Source organism: Electrophorus electricus, chromosome 19, assembly GCF_013358815.1.
Source record: "Electrophorus electricus isolate fEleEle1 chromosome 19, fEleEle1.pri, whole genome shotgun sequence".
In the NCBI taxonomy this organism is placed as follows: domain Eukaryota; kingdom Metazoa; phylum Chordata; class Actinopteri; order Gymnotiformes; family Gymnotidae; genus Electrophorus; species Electrophorus electricus.
In genome coordinates this window covers 5,546,151-5,564,805 of record NC_049553.1, presented here as the reverse complement: position 1 = coordinate 5,564,805, position 18,655 = coordinate 5,546,151, and the positions used below count along the sequence as shown (strand labels likewise).

Sequence of the window (18,655 nt, the reverse complement as noted above, 5' to 3'; positions counted from 1 at the left end):
TTATTTTCTTCATCAGTACCTAGGAATACAGCCGATAATGTCAGAGAGTTTTCAGAGCAGACTACAGATACAAACACATCAAAGCTGTTATTCGCGGTGTAGGCCAGAAAAAAAACATGCAGTGTAGCGTGGATAGCTCATAGCGTTAACTAGTGCATTTAATGGTGAAATGACTGGTGTGCGAGCAAAAGACAACGAAAGTCATAGCTTGAGAACACACTCTAGATGGCGATGTGCGCTAGGAAGTTGGTTCGTAACTTGCTATAATATCACTGAAGAAGAAACGATGGCGCTTCTGTCATACTACAGACAACGGATTTTTTGTGTTATTCATTTATGTTGAGTATATGAATGTTTGTTGACTTGTAAGCTTCAAGTTCATTAAGATTAGAAGGACTGACACGGTTGACTGGCTAACTGGCCAAACATTTCGATATAACACTGTAGACTAAGATCGATACCTGGCTAACTATCTGGCTAGTTTATAATGTTGTTAAGTGTATTACAAGAAAAAGAAGCAGGGGGATTCGTTGTCATCCAGGGTAAAGTTATGATTTCCTTACTAAACTGGGGGGGGGGGGGGGGGGGGGGATTCTTTTAAAATCTTAATTAAGTTTAGCTCTGCAGTTTATTGTACATACGTTTCCTTAAATAGCTTTCTGTATTTAATATATTTTGCCCTGCAGACACAGCTAGTTATTCAGGACGGCAACTGCTGAAGTATTACATAAATTGTGCTATAAAGAGGTATGTGACAGCGTAAATGCACATAAAAGGAAAGTTGTGACAAATCTGATACAGAGGCAGAAAAAAACAATTAAAATCTTTGGTGTTGCACAATGCTTTTACTGAGGAATAATCTTGACATAATAATAGTAATAATAATAATAATAATGTATGTCCCTGTGAACTAAGGCATGTGTAGATGTGTAATGTGTGTTTTGCCATTGACTGGAGTTCGCTGGGGATAGGGATAGATGTTTTATTTGAATTAGCTTTAAGAAACTATTTAGACAATTGGTGCAAAAACTCTGTCTGTCAATATACTTAGAAGGGGTTAAATGCGAAATAAAGTGAAGGGTTTTTTTTGGCCACAGTTTATTGGCAGAACAGCAGTGCTTTATTTATTTAAAGTTGTTTATTGAAGGAGTGGCTACTATAAATGTAGATTTTGTCTGAAGTAACAAAAATTCAACATGAAATATTTTTTGAACACTATCCAACACTGTCTACATAATGAACTCAACTGAATCAAATTTTATCTCTTAAGCGAGGAGATTGTTCATGTATTGGGTTTTGAAGTTCCTGAGCAGGAGATTCGCAAGGGCTTGGACAGGAATTATGTGCACTTGTAAGTCATGGCTCTAATCTTTTTTATAATCATAAAAATGATTAACTTTACAAACATTTGTCAGCACTAAATGTCAGCACTGAATGATACCAATTAAAGATGACTCAGACTATATCATACTTTGTCTTGCCTAATCAGACACATACTTCCAGTGTCTTTTGAAATCGCAGAAAGATGTTGACCTGCTACTTTTTCTTTTAATAGGTTTCATTTTCACAATGCATACAGTGACCCTCTGGGCTGGACCAAGCAGTCTTCATTCAGAGTGAAGCACTTCACCACACCTCACATTATACAGCTGGTCAATAAGACACAAAATGCCAAAGCTACGATACTTGTCATTGACTCATTGTCTTGGGTTCTAAGGCACCATAACCCTGCTGTTATCTGTCAGGAACTTCAGAAGCTTAAAAGAGGTTGGTTATCTTTTACATATGATGTGAACATATTTAATGCATAAATGGCTTGGTTAAGTGAAACTTTTCTTAGGAGAGGGTTTGGTATATTCACCTGTTAATATCCATTCTTTTATTTTCTGCATTGGACCTTCATTCATTTCAGCCTCGTTTAACTTTTGGGCAGTTTTAGATTTGTAGCATCAGGTAATGCTCTCATTGTGTAGATATCTGTGCTCTTGCATCTTGTTATTTTGACATCATGCAATAAGACAAATGCATAAGATATATAAAATATTTAAACAAATACATTTGATTTACAGATGTAAAATTTAATTCGAAATTAAAACTCCTCTGTGAAAACAGCATATCCTGAATATATTACTGTTCATCTGGATTGTGATACAAGTATTTTTCTTACTGAGAAGCAGAAGGTTCTATAAGGATGACTTTTGGTCTCCTGCACAAAGACCTTCATCAGCAGGGCATTGTGGGAAGTATATGCCACTTAGCCAGCACTGTCATTTCTGTGGCACCTTTGGACATTGTAGACTCTGCTGTGGCCAAGACAACACAACGGAAAAAATCTGGAAAGGTTATGCAAGAGGTAATTAAACAATTAATTATGAGGACTACAATGTGACGTTTCTGAAGCTTTAATTTTGTCTAATGCAGTCTTTCTGTTTCCTATTAGGATAACTTTTTCAGCATAAAAGATGATTTGATACTATCCATACAGAACAAGCCCAGCCAATCTGGACATGTAAAGGCAGATTTGGACACAAATGAGGTAAATGTGAATGTTTGGCTACTTGGTTCTAATGTTTGAATTTCCCTTCACACAGTTTAGGAGGTTAAAATGTGTTTTTCCATGTCCACGTCCATTTTGTAGGGAGATCCAGCATCAAATTTGACCTTTAATCTTCGTTTATCTGAAGCAGAAAGAGAAGCAAAGGAAAAAGTTGCTCTACCCTTTGTTTTTAGCCAAGAAAAGTAAGTTACATTTATGATGGAGCCACCACAAAAAATTAACATTTAATATAAATGTTAAAGTTAGAAGTGTTGTGAATTTTTTCTACTATTTATTTATTTATTTCTGTTTATTTATTATTTACCTATAAACAGGAAGTCTGCTTTGTTGAGGCCTAGTCAGAGTTCTGGACAGATTATGTATGAACCTGATGCCAGTGATGATTTTGATGAAGAAGACCCAGACGATGACCTTGATGTTTAAAAGATGTGTCAGAGCTACTGCTAATGGTGGATAAAACACTTAAACCTTTTACTGGTGCTAGAGATATGCAAACAAAAAAATATTAGAAAAACTTATCTGCAAAAACCCTACCGTGTTAAAAATAACAGCATATAAAAGAAGTGGCGGTTTTGAAACAGGTGTAAATGACCAGCTGTTGCTTGCATTTTTGTCCATTTTGTTTATGAACAAAATATTTCTGCAGTTTCCTTTTTTTAATGGAGTATTCCTAATTATGCTGTGATAGTTGTTACAGAAAGTGGGTAAACAAACAGGTTGCTTTATCAGTAATTCTAATAAACCTAAGTGGTTTTCCCAACTTGTCATCTGTTTGTATGCAAATGCACACTTTTCAATACTTAAATCATTTCTAGTCATTGATGCTTTAATGATGGTGTTTCATCTCTTGCTACCAATTAGTCATTGGTGACTGATGCTAATGGAACTGGTCTTATCTTGTCTGCACCAGCAAAACCTGAAATGAGCATATGCAAATATTTGTATTTAGGTCATTACAAAAGAAATCTGACATCAGTTTGTTAAATATTTATGTGGGCGTTATGGCTAGTTTTAAACCTTAACAGCCTACTCATCTATTCCGAGGGTCAAAAAAGGTTTTTCTACCTTTCGTCCTTAAAAATGCAAGTCAACGTTATAGTTACTCCGGAAGTGACGTCTGGATGACGATGGCATGCTCAAGTCCAGTTCCGGATTTGCTTTGAACTGTCTTATAGCGCTTGACTTTATTAGCTTAGTCACACGTTTCAGTTGAGAGGAGGAAAACAAAAAAACAAAATCAAACTTGGTGTGATAACCACCAGTTCATTTGAACCATCGTCGCGCTCCAAATCGAAGCACTCTGGACTTAATGTCACATGTATTCCTTGGAAAAAGTGGATTTGTTTCCGAGTGTTACTAGCCAGTTGGAAAGCTAGCTAGCTAGGTAACGTTAGTTGCATCTTCTGGCTCTGCGTGAGCTGGCATTCCAACAACAAAATTAAATTGAACAAAACAAGCTAGCGACCTGCCTATTTAAAGACAGAAATGCTTCGTCCACCAAAGTGAAATTTTGCATATGCACTCTTTTTAATGATGCGAGGCTCCTTTTCCTTCATTTTAAGCAGTGAGCCATGTCTTAGACTCAGAAGTTAGCTAAGGCTCAATTGGACGTTGAAGTTTTAAGATAAATATTTGGACGCACGGATCTCCTTGTCCGGAAAGAGTGACTTGCACAGCTAGCTTGCATTTCACTCATATAAACTGCGGACATAGGTGTTATGGTTGACATGCTAAAGACTCGTGAGTGTGTGCTGAGTATCCGCACTTTCTTTGGCGTGACGTCCAAAATATGGGGCTTCTTTCTATACATACTCAGGAAACACCTAAGGACGGTGAGCATTTGCTTTGAAATGGTTTTCAATTGTGGCCTGTCCTCAGTATCGGGGCTCAAAGACAACAATAATTTGTACAAGTGTGTATACATAAAGATCCCTCCTGTTAACGCTACAGTTCTGTCTAGTACTGGACAAATGTATACGTGTCAGGTCAAACACATTAGCCAGATTAGATAACTGTTGGCTAACTATCTAAAGCTTTTGCTTTACGAAGTAAGAAATTAGATGCAGTCTTCTTGCATAGTTGTTGTTGGGTTTTTTTAATAATTGTTTAGCTAGATACATAAATCCCAATTCTCTGTGCTTGGCAGTAGATATTCCGGTTAGATGGCACATATTGAGTGATATTCGAAACAAAGACCCGATTTCCAGCCTTTCCAGTCCGGTTTTCCAACCGTACTTTTTACATCCTTACAGCTGTGCAATCTGTACTGGAGTGTAATCAGTTTACAACCAATGTTACGTAGGCTTAATATTGCAGCCCTTGGGCATTATTAATGTGCGTGTATAATTTGCATTGTTAGTAAGGACTGTAACTTAATAACAACGTATAAAAAGTTATTATATTAGGAAGTTATGAATGTTAAGTCTTTAGCTATTTGAATTTAAGTAGCCCATATGAGCGATCAGCAAAGCCAAAAGGTGGGTCGCTACCGGTCCGCTGCAGCACACTCAGACTATTTAATAATCTTTAGAATGACCATTTATGATGCACAAACATCCAACAGAATCTGAAAAGGTATGGCCTACTTGGCAAGTAAATACAAGCCAATATCTGATCAGGTCCCTTGGGTCTGTTGGCTGGGAGGGTGGGTACAATATATCTCAGTGAAAAGCTCCCAGAAAATGCTGGAACGCCCCTTCCACCAGAGCCACCCTAAATTCTCACTGTGACTTGCAGACAGGCTGGAAAAGATTGGATGTTGGTGGTAGATGGGGAGGTATTGGTGTGTGGACCTTGTAGACAGTGGTACAGGTTTCTCTGAGAAAGTGTGGGGAAAAGTAATTAAAAATGGCATTTTAGAACTTGTGCGGTCTGAGACTACTGTAAATATGTATTTGTGCATTTGACGTGCGTATTGGCTCAATTGAGTCAAAGTACAGCTGTTTATAAATTGCCTGGCTCATAATTGATGAGTGAAAATGTTCATCTGAATTTAAAGTGCACAACCAGCTCTAGGAAAACCTCAAAAATCTTTTTTGCCATTAATCTGGATGTGAAATGTAATTTGTTTAATTTACAGATGGACTTTTCCTGATGTGTTATGTTTAAAATACAGGCAAACAAAATATTACGTTTTTCTGTATGAGAGTCCAAAAATTGTCATGTTTTACACCACATTGTACTGAACTACATGTTTACTACCACATTATACTGTTTCCTGTCTCATCCCTGTTCTAGATAATCCAGTATCAGACAGTGCGATATGATACATTACCCTTGTCACCGCTGTCCAGAAACAGACTCAGTGAGTATCTCTGTCTTGTTTCTATCCCTGTCTGTCTCTTGCTGTCATGAATTCTATAATCATCTGTGTATTAGATGCACTATAATTTAGAGTTTTGGGTCAACCAAGTACAAGAATGCATGAAACATGGAAAATTAAGAATGCTTTGAGAATTGAGAATGATGTACCTAACTCAGATTTGACCTTTTGTGGTTACCGCCATTGCATTGCCTCAAAAGATCACCCAATTAAGGTTTTTTAAAAAGGGGAATAAAATCACCCAATTAAAATATCAGCAAAACTTAAAATAAAAACTGATATCCTTAATACAACATTTTTGTATAAAAATGTGTATTCTAATATAAATTGATTGTTTTTAATAAAAAAGGTTTATTAGACCTGGGCAGGTATTATGAAGGCATAATGCATATTACTGTTGTTAAACATTTAGTTTTCCTACATTACACTGGCATGATTTAATGTTATGTTTTAGGTTTGTACTCTAACGGGAAACAATAAAAAATAGTAAAACAAAAGTATGCAGTCCTAAATAAAATTGTAAAGTTTATAGGCTGAGTTTGTAACCCTTTGCAGCTGATGTCTTTAGTCTGTGACCCACAGACACCACTAAATATCTCCCTGGGTGTAGCTCTGCCAGGTCTGTAATGTGGCCATTTTAAGTTATTGCTTGTTTCAGGGCTTTTTCTGTTAACATTTGTGTTCACTGCAGTAAGCGAAATGCTTGCTCATTGGGGTTTAAGTCAGATGATTGACTTGTTAAGAACATTCCAGTATTTGGTTCTGAAAAAACCCTCAGCTATTTCTGGTAACTGTACCATACCCATAATTAAGATTCTTTTGTACACCTTGGAATTCAAAATTACAAAATTCAAGGCTTGCTCCTGGTGTGTCATAAGTAAGGACAAGTGAGCCAGTTTTACTGGTAGCCATGCACATCCATAACACTGTGTTAATGAGCAGTTCCTTTTCTTTTCTGAAGTTTCCTCTTTCTCTAAAAGTCTACATGCTTTTTTTTCCCCCCCTCATTTTTACAGTAACCCACTAATGTGGTCTTGTGGTGGACCATGTTTACCAAATATGCCAGTGCATTCTTTCTGCTTAACAATATACGGGATAGATGACTTGTTTTGGTTATGTTTCATCTTAATTCATTTTTTTCACTCTCATAATTACCTGCTTTACTGGCACTTGCATTTCTTTAGATCTTATGATCAAAGAAGCACTAGACAAGAAAATAATGTAGCAGTCATATACTATATAGCCAAAAGCACGTGGACACCAGACCATCACATTTAGGTGGGTGTTGGACACCCCATTTCAAAACCATGGGAATTAATATGAACTCTGTAGTGAGTGGTGCAACATAGGAAAGGCCATTGTTATGGGCTACATTGCAGCCTTGCATGGTCACTGAGCTGTTCCATATGACACATCTACTGTAAGTGTTTGTCTATAATTGCTTGGTTTTATATACCCGTTAACAGTTGTGGCTGAAACACAAGAACTGCATAATTAAGGAAGGTGTCTACATATTTTAGGCTATACACTGTAGGTGATTCACACATGGATCACAATATACTCATATTAAAGCTTTTGAAATTGAGGCTTATTTCTCCCACCTTAACTGCATCAATCTATAATTTGCCCCAACACACACAAACATGGTTTACTGAATCTTTCAAATACTCAGGAGTAAGAAATGGACAAAATACAAAATCAACAAATACGTTCTTTGTCAGCAGGAGATGCACTTGGTTTCAATGTAAATGGAAGGAATAGGCAGTAGATAACCAATTACCCTGCGTGCCACCAGTACTCAAGTGCGGTTTTTAATGCTTTGTGGTCATAGAGGGGCAGCAGTGCATAGAGGAGGTTGTATATGAGTATTGGCTTCTGACAATAGCATTGGTGTATTTGTGCAGGTGCAGTGAAGCGGAAAATTCTGGTTTTAGACCTTGATGAGACGTTGATTCACTCTCATCATGATGGGGTCCTGAGACCGACGGTGCGGCCTGGCACTCCACCAGACTTCACCCTCAAAGTAAGAAAACACTATACCGAGGAGCTAAGTATATGACATTAAAAAAGTAATACATAATGCATGTACTTCTTCTACACTCAAACAATAACACCAAAGAAACCAATGAACTCATTTTCCTTGAAGTCATGCCAAGTGCGTCATACCTGAGGAAAACCATTACAGAAAGTTGTTTGTTTGGAATTGCATGCAGGATAGGCCTCCTCTCCTTAATGTCCGCAGCATTATTTGAACCAAATTTCAGGACTGTATTTACCAGGTCTTAATCTTGTTGGCCATATGCCCCTTAAGCAACCACTTACTTCTTGTTTGAATGTATCCCTACCAGGGTCTCTCAGTGCAGTTGTATTTACAAAGAAATATCTCTCTGTCTGTCTTTATCTCAGTACTAGTAATTAACTACTACTCTTCTTTCCCTCTTCTCACTTTGTTTTGTATTCAGGTTGTTATAGACAAACACCCAGTCAGATTTTTTGTGCATAAAAGGCCCCATGTGGACTTTTTCTTAGAGGTAGTCAGTCAGTGGTACGAGCTGGTGGTATTCACTGCTAGCATGGAAATCTATGGATCGGCAGTAGCTGACAAGTTAGACAACAACAAAGGCATCCTGAAGCGACGATACTATAGACAGGTAACTAGCATTCCCATGGTACCTTATGCTGGTTGTTCATTTTGCACACATATAATCATGCAAACTGGTTACAGTGCATCTCCACAGATAATGCATGCACAGTTCTGTCTTTTTTTCCACAGCACTGCACATTGGATTTAGGTAGTTATATAAAAGACTTGTCCCTTGTGCATGGTGACCTTTCCAGTATAGTAATCCTTGACAACTCACCTGGAGCATATCGCAGTCATCCAGGTAAGATATTATCAATTGAATAGGGACAGTTTAAAATGAAGTATATCTTATTTGTTTCCATTTCTTTTAAAAATAAGAAATGTTCTAAGTTATGTAGTGATATGCTCAAGTAGCTCAAGTGTAGCTACTTCCTTTACTTTTAGCACATCTCATATATGATTAACAGCTCAGAGATGATACATATACACACAGATTGAGTTTAACAAATAATGAACATAAACTAGTTGATTTGAAAAATCCAACTCATTTCTGACTCCTTCCATTAGTCAGGGTATTTACTGAATGTTTATTATTTTACAGTCATTTCTTACATGTACTAGCCTCAGTGAAAACACTGAGTTTTCCACTCAATCCTAGACCACAGGTGCTCAACTGTAGTCACTAGCCTCTTTTCCACTGCAAGGCCAAACGGATCTGGGTATAGACAGGTATTTGTGTTTGACACAAATAAAAAGAAACACAAAAGCGGTAAAACAACTTCAAATTAGTCCACCTTGTCAGACACACGCAGCAGTTAGGAGTTGCTTAGTGACATAATGAGGACCCATTGCCAGCACAAATGTTCATGTCCCTGATTTTCAGTACAACTCTTGTGTAAAAAAAAAATATATATATATATATTTTTTTTTAAGTAACCATAACTGGTCTCAGGAGGGGTGGAATTGTGTAGAATAGCCTAACAAGGCCCTACAGTAAAAAAGATGCTACTGAATCAGTAACTAAAAAATCACACAATTGGCACAATATCAGAATAGAGTGCATGTCATCTTTAGCATTGTATTTATAGGATGGGCATATGAAAATATTTTTCATGTGCCCATCCTATATGCTCATGTCTGTCTATGATTATTTCTAATGGTGTTTTGTTTTGAGTTTGACACTTAAGGTTTATGTTGTATGCTTCGATAATTCTGATACCTGTTCTGTGCCATGGTATATCTTCTGGGAGAACATGTCAACATTAAGAAATGAAAACCGGTCTCCATGCTTGCAAATAAACATCTAGAATCTGAACATAATCTCCTGCCTGAATACCATCTCCTGACTCATCCTTACTGTATTTTTAACAGAGAGTTGACTTTAGTAGAGCAGTTTTGGACTATTAATCCTTTCTCTTTGTTCCCACAGATAATGCAATACCCATAAAGTCATGGTTCAGTGACCCCAGTGACACAGCACTTCTTAACCTGCTGCCAATGTTGGATGCACTGAGGTATTGATTTAAACATAATTCTAAAACATTTCGCACCTGTGCAACACTAGATTTCATTATCTGTTGTAATAGAACTTGAATGTGTCTTCTACCTGCAGATTCACTTCTGATGTCCGGTCTGTCCTTAGCCGAAATCTCCACCAGCATCGACTTTGGTGATTGTCCAGATGGGACACTGTGTGTTCATCTCCTTTCTACAAGACTTCTGCCTTATCTTCCCTCTCTTAGTGCTGATGCTCTCTTCCTACAACACCCAGCACGAGGGTGATCAGGCAGTGGCCCAGATCTCAACTTAACAGGCTTGAGGAAAATGATGGCAGAGATGCCAAATTAGAAGGCAACTGGGAACAAAATGGAGTCTCTGCCTTACAGTTCTCCAGGAATGGCATTGGGGCTGTCTTGTATGTCTGGTGCACATTGAGGTACTCAGACTGTAAGGGTTGCACATAAAACCAGTGAACGCCCACCAAGGTGACCAGTGTGAACCCTCAAAGTGACTGGTTTTACATATGTAAAGCTACTGACTGAAAATGGGGAAACTCTGTGGGAAAGATTCTGGACAACAGATCTGCTGTTCTCAGGTTACAGGCAGCAGACAGTATCTTCTGCTTCCATCTCAGTGGGGTCGATGGCAAAAAAAGTCTTTGTAACTGCCGGCTTTTGAAAGTCGGTACTGTGCTTCTTCACAGTAGTAGGCAGAATTGCTGAAATGGGAGTCTCCACCAGGTAGCCACGCGGGCACCGTCTGTATGTAACATGGGTGCTGAAGTACGTCAGAGGTCACATGGTTTTAGCACCCTGGACAGCAGCTAGTTGTCCTGAAGTGACAAAGATCCAAGTCTCTAGGGGCAACACTGCAGCCCACAGTCATATATACTTGTGGAGAAAGATGCCTGAGACTTATTTATTGTGTGTTTTTTTTTTTTTTTTTTTAAACAATACACCCAAGGCAAGGAAGATTTTTAATCAGAATATACTAGTTAGGAGAAGATATTGCAAAAAAAAGAAGGTACAAATGGGTCCCTGCTAATGAAAGGGCAACAGGTTTTTGTGACATTTAATAGAATAATTATTTTTTCACATGGACCTCTTCAACGTGGCTGAATTCAGGTTAAATTTAATGCCACAGGGATATTGTTGATGTACAGTTTTCACTATAAATTGTTTGCATAATGCAGCTGTGTCGTTCCCCCTCTCCTGGACTGTTCAGCCGCAAATTTATAACATTTTTATACCTCTGGTCAATGTATTCTTTCAGTGCCCTAAAAAGTATATAACTGTAGAGCATTTAAAGAGAGAAGTGGCTGACCCAGGCTGGTTTCGTACAACTTTTGAAAAGGGTTGATTGTTTTTTTGTTTTTTTTTAACTTAACTTAAAAGTCAGTCTGGGGATCTGCACGTTACTAATAAACACGTGTCAGTATGAGGTTTGTCTCTTTTTTCCAGCCCTATTATAACAATGTACTGCAGAGTAATTCTGTATTAAAAAAAAAAAAAAAAAAAAAAAAATGCTTCAAAATCCTGACCTTCACAACCTCATTCCAGTTTCAGTTGGATATTACCCCAATAGGAAATTATTTGTGCATATGCATGTACTAGCAGCATATGATTTTTATAATAATAATAATAATATCATCTCTAGAGATGTGGTCACTTTTCTCTTCTTCAGTTACCATGCCTATTTCTGGAATTAACAGAAACTAATTAATATGATTCAAATATCTTCAGACTGAATTTGAGGAGGTAATGTAAAAACAAATGATTCCGATTACATTATATGAGCAATAACAGGGACTGAAAGAAGAGCCAGGGAGAATGTAGAAGATTAAAACCAAGATTGTTCCAGTGGTGACTAGAGCATTTGGGTTGTGTCTCCTAAGAGTGGATCTAACAGACTCCAGGCATGACAACAACAAACAGTACAGAGGAGAGCAGTTCTGGGCGCAGTATAAATACACCAGAGATCACTCAGCAGAGGGATGCAACAGGGACATATATAATCATATAAAAATATTTAAACGATTCCAACGAGTAAGTACCTTTTACTGTAGTTAAAGACGTAAAGGAATAAAAAACTGTAGTGCACAAAGTTTCCAACCCCCCCCCCCCCCAGCATGTTAAGGACAGAGCACAAAGTAATTACATATAGTGTGTCTCCATGTGACAAACAAGACTTATTAAGGAGCCCTTCGAGAACTGAATAATGTGACGGTTACTTTGACTCTGTTGTGTCACACCATCATTTTAATCATTTCAGGATTCAAATTAAACAAAACAAAATTTAGGCCATTTTCGTAGAACAGTGAAGTACTTGGCTTTCCCCGATTAGGAATTACGTCTGCCTTGAATTGCATTTGACAAATTGGGAAATTTTCACTGAGTCTACAAATTTCCCCCACATCTCGTGACGACTACGTAAACACCAACCGAACATCTACTTACATGTACTCTGCGCTCTTTGACAGGGTTATGCCAAAGTAGTACCTGCATGACTACTATAATACAGAGAGCTGAAATATCAGCATTTTTAATTTAATTGTCTTTATTTATCTTTTTCGTATGATTAGATTTTAACAACTTAGGAAAATATATACCAAGTACTGATTAATTCTAAGGAAACATTGGTTGACGCAACGGTTGTTATTGTATTCATCCGCTCCTGAACACCTTCGCAAACAACGTTGTCGGCTAGCGAGCAGTCAGTTAAACTGTTTTAATTGTGTAGTTTGTAAGCTGTGTTTGTACGACCGACAATTTATTATACTGCAGCCTCTCTTACATTTGGTTGCAATGAAGTTCCAGTATAAAGAGGAGCATCCGTTCGAGAAGAGGCGATCCGAGGGAGAGAAAATAAGAAAGAAGTATCCCGATAGGGTTCCTGTAAGTAGCTAGGTTAGCTAATGCTAGCCCTTTCGCCCACCTCGGACACTTGCTAGGTTGACGCTAGGCAGCTACCGTCCTGAACTCTTTATCTCGGTAGCTATAATACAAAGCTAGCTGGTGTAGCTAGCATGTTTGCGAAAAAAAAAAATCTTACTATTGGTTAGTCGAAATGGAATTAAACGAATGTAGTGTTAGCTATCTATTTATCTTCTGAGGATATAAAAGATGCGAGCCGCAGAGTATATCGTTAAAGCTAGCTGTCTAACCTAGCTTAGCTAAGTATCCCTAACGGGTTGAATGAGGAACAGGAAACTAGGTTGCGACTTTGTAATTGCATCGTGTTTATAATTAGCTCGCTAACATGACAACAGATCAATATTACGTTAGCTAGCTAACTTTAACCGGACAGTAGCATTATCGAAGCTATGTTAGCAGGCCAAGCCCAGAATAACTGTCGATCTAGCTAGCGTTAGGTAGCTAAAGTAGCTAGCTAGATAAGTTAACAAGTTAGCTGGGTATAGCGTAAATTTAGTATAACTTTAATGTAATCTAAACAAGCTAGCTAGCTAACACTGTAATTGTAGACTGCACAAGTAATGTTTGTTTGCATTACTAGGTGTGTATTGGCACAGTGTTTACACATGTCGGTGTCACTGCTGTGTTAACAATGACCCGCAACCCAATGGACTGGGTATAGTGCTTAACTGAACACCTAATTGGATGTTTCTAGACAAATACAAATTCAGTATGTGTGCTGAATGTGAAGTGACAAATCTTAAGACCGACTTGCAAACTAAGTAAACCTTTTTTTGACCACTAATACAGTTCTCTTTTCCATCTTAGCATAATACGCATACACCAGTGCAAAGCTAGTAGAGCAAAGTCGCACATACTGTCATACGGAAAACATCACTTGGAACAAGCGCCTCTGCTAAATGCTACAAATGTAATACTGAAGCAGTTCATATGGTAATTCTTATTTTAAGGGTATGACTAAAATCAGATTTAATGGTTGGAAACTTGTCTTTCCCAGGGATCCATATGCTTTATGCTGTTATTTATCATGAAGGCAATGAACACATGCTGAGATGTTGAATTTCAGTCATGCCATGTTTATATAAGCGCATTCTGTGAAAATGAATATGTGGGTGTGGAAGAGAATTTCGATTGCAATAGAATATATATATATATATATATATATATGAGATATGGGTGGGTCAATATAAAAGTACTTCTTTAAGAAGATGTTTTTTTTCAAAGGGTATTTTATTTATTAAGAGTATTTCAGCAGTGTAACTTATTGTTAAAACTGAATAAATAAACAAATTTGTGGTTCTTTTTCATGTATGCATTTATGTAGCCAGGAACAGTGTGCAAAACGTACATTTTAAGTAGTTACAAATTGAAAAGCTCCTCAAAAGGTGTAAATTGTATGTAATAATTTAAAATATGTAGTCATGTAAAAAATAAACATTTAAATTATTTTCAAATGTGTGCAAGTGTGAATATGAACTTGGATCGGTTTCAGCCAGTTTCCAAACCCAGCTAATAAGAATTTCTATTGCTTATTCACAGTTGGCACTGCAATTTATTTCAAGTCTAGGCTTAATCCATGTCTGGAAAACCATCCTTCCTATATTGATAAAATACTGCATTGGTGTTGCCCTAATTGCTGATATTTATTTTTCTAGGTAATTGTTGAAAAAGCCCCCAAAGCCAGAATAGGAGATCTGGACAAAAAGAAATACCTTGTCCCCTCTGATCTCACAGGTAAACAATACAATGTTTTGAATGTCCAATATTTCAAGTCAGATGGTATAGATCCTTATCTGCAGTAGCGTACGGTATCAAGGAGCAAAACAGTGGTGGAAAATGTCTGAAATCATCATCATCCTAAAACTATTAATTGTTGTCCACAAATACCTAATGTTTTTAAAATAGATATTTTACGCATTTAAGTAGGATTTATAATTACAAGTGAGACAACACCGTTTGTCACTTGTGTAACAGTGTTCTGTGAACTTCTTGGCTAGACTTCATGCAGAGTGGTTTAATCCGCTGGGTGTTTGCCTTATACAGCCATCATCTGTGAATAATAATTACCTTTCATTTGCTAGAAAGAATTGATTTTTCATGGTGCTGAAATGAAAAGATCCAATAAATTGGTGTCCTGTCCACATCCTTTTTAATAGCTTTGGTGTCAGGAACGCTTTAGTCACCTGTCATTTCTGTGTGTCATGGTAGTGGGCCAATTCTACTTTCTCATCCGAAAACGAATCCACCTGAGGGCCGAGGATGCGTTATTCTTCTTTGTAAACAATGTGATTCCTCCCACCTCTGCAACCATGGGCCTGCTATACCAGGTATGCTATTGATATTCTCTCTGTCTGTCTCTCTCAGGCTTTCACAACTACTACATCTCTTTGTTGGTTTATCCAATATGAATATGATTTGTCAACCCTCTCTCTCTCTCTCTCTCTCTCTCTCTCTCTCTCTCTCTCTCTCTCTCTCTCTCCCCCATTTTTAGGAGCATCATGAAGAGGATTTCTTCCTGTATATTGCATACAGTGATGAAAGTGTGTATGGAAAATAGAACCAAAGGGATAAACTTCATGTCCTTTTAAAAGAATATATAAAATCATATCAGCAGCCTAGAGTTCTCAGAGCTAAATCAGATGCACTTTGCTATCTTTTTTTAAATATATATGTATATATATGATTTAAAGTCTCATCACACTCTGTTGCTTTATTTTTAATTTTTGCTACATGGTGGCGTTGACAAGTAATTTTTCTGTTGTACAAGCTTGGTTCCAGAATTTATATAATAACTATAAAGTAATTCTGATTTTTGTTCCTTTTTTGCCAATTCAGCAACAGTGCTCTAATGGTTAGTACTTGAAGGATATACTGCTTATTTGCCTGGATTTTGAAATGTATCTTGGCTGCACCAAAATCTAGTGTATTAATGTAGTGTACTTTTTTTTTTTTTTTGCATGACCTTGAAACATTTAGGGTGGCATTGTGTTTGAGTGCTGTTTGGCATCCACTGACCAATCACGTATAAAAGAGCAGGGTAAAGTCAATCATTTTGTGCTCTCATGTGGTTTAAGTACTTTTAATGTTGGATTGTTTTGTACCTATATGATTTTAGGTGATTTTATCTTGATTTATGAGATTGTATACCTTGAAGATTTGGTTTATTTAGCAGATTTTGTTTGTTTTTGAACTCGGTATTCAGCTGCATTTCTGGTACCCTTGTGGTGACCATAAAAACTAAACACACATAATTTGTCTATCTCTCTGTTCACAGTTGTTTAAGTATGTTTGTTTAGATTATTTGATTCCTGATTACTAAAAAACAAAATGGGAAGAACCTGCACACATTCATGGCATTCTGAACGAATGACAGAAATTGCTGAATATTATTATTATTATTATTATTATTATTATTATTGTTCGTATCTGCACTGTGAAGGGCAGTGTGTCTCCGGAAGCTGGGACAAGAAAGTTGTCCTAACTGATTCAATTCGAGAATTCATTCTTGAGTGTCCATTACTTAAAGCTAGGCATTACATTCGGATACTTTGTTTAAAAACACAGTGTAAGCAAATTGTGTATTTATGTTAAAGTACGTTATTTAAAAACAGCTTAACAAACTAAATTGAAAATGATAAATTTGGCTTACTGCTGATGGAACAAATTAGACGTATTTTAAATACCTCTATTTGGTATCTAGAGACTGTGTAGCAAAGATAGTGGTTCATATTTCTGCTCATGTTGTTCACAACTTGGCTGCACAAAACTGCTTTTTGTGATCCTCTTCACTATAGGAATTCCAAACGGTCATCCTGTGGATTTGTGAGAGCAAGAATATGAGCAGTACTGCTAGAGCTCAGTAATTCTAAAGTGCCAGACTTTTAAAGAATAATAAAACTATTCATGTTCACTTTAATCACTATCATTTTAATTTTTACTCTATCACATTAATTTCAGGTGGAACCCCAGACGCGATACTGCAAAGGAGATTTAATTATTACCATGCCAAGCTTTTATTTGTTTTAATCTTACTAATCTTAGATCAACTAAAAAATTAGTCAGACACTGCCAACTGGCCCGTGCTGTTTACATGACCATCTCTTAGACTAATAGACTAATATTAAGCCGTTATTGTGTATGTAAACATGATGTGTTTATTATTCTGAATGATCATACAACAGAGTACAAGTTGGAATAGAACTTAGCTTGTAGTTTGTTTGTTTTTTTTCCCCCCTTTTTTTTTGTTTTTTTGCTGCTGTGGCTCTGTCGCGTTATATAACACCTGCCAAAGTGATGTCGTTCAGCACAGCCCTAAAATACCATCAGAGTATTCATTTAAAATAATATATAGTAAATAAATCCTTTAAATATATCATAATATACAGTACTGTAGAAAGTTTGACAACCCTAGAAAATTTGATTTAGTAAGCTATTTATCTGGGCAGTAAGTGATTACTCAAAAGCAATAGTAACAATAAATAAAAACATTAATCAATAAGTAATGACTATAATAATTACATTTCAGTGTGCTCATTTAACCCTTTCCAAAGATATAAAACCTGGTTTGGATAAAATGCAATGAGTGCAGGTGGAAGATAATTTAATTATCATCTTAATAAACTTGCCATAGCAGTAAAGGCTTTTCTGCTATATAGCATGCAGTAAAGGCACATATGCAAAGTAGTTATTAAAAAAAATGTGATAATGCCTCCCTTGCAGTGGTGCAAAGCAATCTCCGCTTTACCTCCACGGTCTTGTTCTGCCCTGCCATCTGTCATCCCAGTGTACACCATCACAGATCCAGCCATATCTGTGCTTGTCCAGATTTTGTAACATTTTTTTTACAAGCTCCAGTGGAAGATACTGTGAAAAAAGATCTTCCTTTGAATTTCACCATTGTTTCTTTCACATCTTGCTGTATGGTTGGATTATAGTGCTTTTGTTAATTTCCTTTCAGTTTTCATTTTAGAGGTAAAATTTGATAGTTTGTCATAGACTGGGCATTTTCTTTCTGGTATGAGAATGTTGTCATTGAGATGCAGGTTGGCTAGAATCTAGATGAATCTGTTGACACTCATATGAGAGGAAATGTACAGGTCTCTCATTTCTTCATGAGAGGACAGGTAATCAATATGAGGGTGATTTCTTAACCTCCATGAGGATGCTGATTGCCATAAAAACTTCATTTCTTCAGTGGTGCCAGGCTGCTTGGGTGGCATACAGGTTAATTTGAGATGTCTTGCTCAAAAAGATCCTCATCAAATAAGCACAAGAAAAAGTTCACTGGACTGGTCAATCCATCAGTGTCAGCAGGGCCATTTTGAACACAACATTCAAGATGGTTCTATCAAGAGATAAGAGTGGTCACAGCATTATTCCCCCATTGCCATACGTTTTTTCTTTAAGATTTCATTTTCATATTCCTGGATCCCCTATAACTGCCCTGATCTTTCTCGTAACCTTCCTCACAGTGACCCACTGAGAGTCACTACATGAAGAATCTGATGGAATTGTTTGCAGCAGCAGTCTTGCTACCTCCTCAGCACTCTTGTTTTGTCATGATGCACTGCAAAATTCAGTATATCAAATTAGCAGTAGGAAATATATCTAATTTTAAACAAAAAACGTTGTCCTATAGGCACAATGTCTAGCATCATTTCTCCATGTTATTCTGTGTTCGCCCTAAGTGCTCTGTGGTTACTCTGGGAGCCATGTGACCCTCTACCTTACAGTCATTAAACCACCACATCATTTGCCTT

The 18,655-nt window shown here is 37.1% G+C and overlaps 3 protein-coding genes across 6 annotated transcripts; all 3 read left to right on the top strand.

The window, feature by feature from the left end:
* Positions 1-283: 283 nt before the first annotated feature.
* Positions 284-3,294, top strand: elp5 (elongator acetyltransferase complex subunit 5). 3 transcript variants are annotated; one of them, XM_027015605.2, is made up of 8 exons: positions 284-542; positions 687-747; positions 1,271-1,351; positions 1,556-1,767; positions 2,298-2,353; positions 2,441-2,536; positions 2,639-2,739; positions 2,872-3,294. In XM_027015605.2, the coding sequence occupies exons 1-8, from the start codon at positions 488-490 to the stop codon at positions 2,978-2,980; spliced, it is 771 nt and encodes a 256-aa protein (XP_026871406.2). In that variant the 5' UTR covers positions 284-487; the 3' UTR covers positions 2,981-3,294. The 3 variants fall into 3 exon arrangements, with proteins under 3 accessions (XP_026871406.2, XP_026871405.2, XP_026871404.2); XM_027015604.2 differs by having other exon boundaries at positions 2,178-2,353; XM_027015603.2 differs by having other exon boundaries at positions 2,175-2,353.
* A 426-nt stretch (positions 3,295-3,720) lies between these two features.
* ctdnep1b (CTD nuclear envelope phosphatase 1b) lies at positions 3,721-11,403 on the top strand. 2 transcript variants are annotated; one of them, XM_027015554.2, is made up of 7 exons: positions 3,721-4,389; positions 5,804-5,861; positions 7,784-7,902; positions 8,342-8,530; positions 8,653-8,764; positions 9,893-9,977; positions 10,076-11,403. In XM_027015554.2, exons 1-7 carry the CDS (start codon positions 4,276-4,278, stop codon positions 10,134-10,136), a joined length of 738 nt encoding a protein of 245 aa, XP_026871355.1. In that variant the 5' UTR covers positions 3,721-4,275; the 3' UTR covers positions 10,137-11,403. The 2 variants fall into 2 exon arrangements, with proteins under 2 accessions (XP_026871355.1, XP_026871354.1); XM_027015553.2 differs by having other exon boundaries at positions 5,795-5,861.
* A 1,211-nt stretch (positions 11,404-12,614) lies between these two features.
* On the top strand, positions 12,615-16,812 carry gabarapb (GABA(A) receptor-associated protein b). Its single transcript, XM_027015596.2, has 4 exons — positions 12,615-12,857; positions 14,552-14,630; positions 15,105-15,223; positions 15,388-16,812. Exons 1-4 carry the CDS (start codon positions 12,768-12,770, stop codon positions 15,451-15,453), a joined length of 354 nt encoding a protein of 117 aa, XP_026871397.1. The 5' UTR covers positions 12,615-12,767; the 3' UTR covers positions 15,454-16,812.
* The last annotated feature ends 1,843 nt before the right edge of the window (positions 16,813-18,655 follow it).

What these genes read in the sequence shown, in the direction of transcription:
- gabarapb (XM_027015596.2), top strand. Translation starts at nt 12,768, where the DNA reads ATGAAGTTCCAGTATAAAGAGGAGCATCCGTTCGAGAAGAGGCGATCC. An exon ending in AGTATCCCGATAGGGTTCCT is followed by an intron (nt 12,858 to 14,551) that starts GTAAGTAGCTAG and finishes TTATTTTTCTAG; the next exon opens with GTAATTGTTGAAAAAGCCCC. An exon ending in CCATGGGCCTGCTATACCAG is followed by an intron (nt 15,224 to 15,387) that starts GTATGCTATTGA and finishes CCCCATTTTTAG; the next exon opens with GAGCATCATGAAGAGGATTT.
- ctdnep1b (XM_027015553.2), top strand. Translation starts at nt 4,276, where the DNA reads ATGGTTGACATGCTAAAGACTCGTGAGTGTGTGCTGAGTATCCGCACT. An exon ending in TCAGGAAACACCTAAGGACG is followed by an intron (nt 4,390 to 5,794) that starts GTGAGCATTTGC and finishes TCCCTGTTCTAG; the next exon opens with ATAATCCAGTATCAGACAGT. An exon ending in AGCGACGATACTATAGACAG is followed by an intron (nt 8,531 to 8,652) that starts GTAACTAGCATT and finishes TTTTTTCCACAG; the next exon opens with CACTGCACATTGGATTTAGG.
- elp5 (XM_027015603.2), top strand. Translation starts at nt 488, where the DNA reads ATGTTGTTAAGTGTATTACAAGAAAAAGAAGCAGGGGGATTCGTTGTC. An exon ending in GGGATTCGTTGTCATCCAGG is followed by an intron (nt 543 to 686) that starts GTAAAGTTATGA and finishes TTTGCCCTGCAG; the next exon opens with ACACAGCTAGTTATTCAGGA. An exon ending in ACTTCAGAAGCTTAAAAGAG is followed by an intron (nt 1,768 to 2,174) that starts GTTGGTTATCTT and finishes CTTACTGAGAAG; the next exon opens with CAGAAGGTTCTATAAGGATG.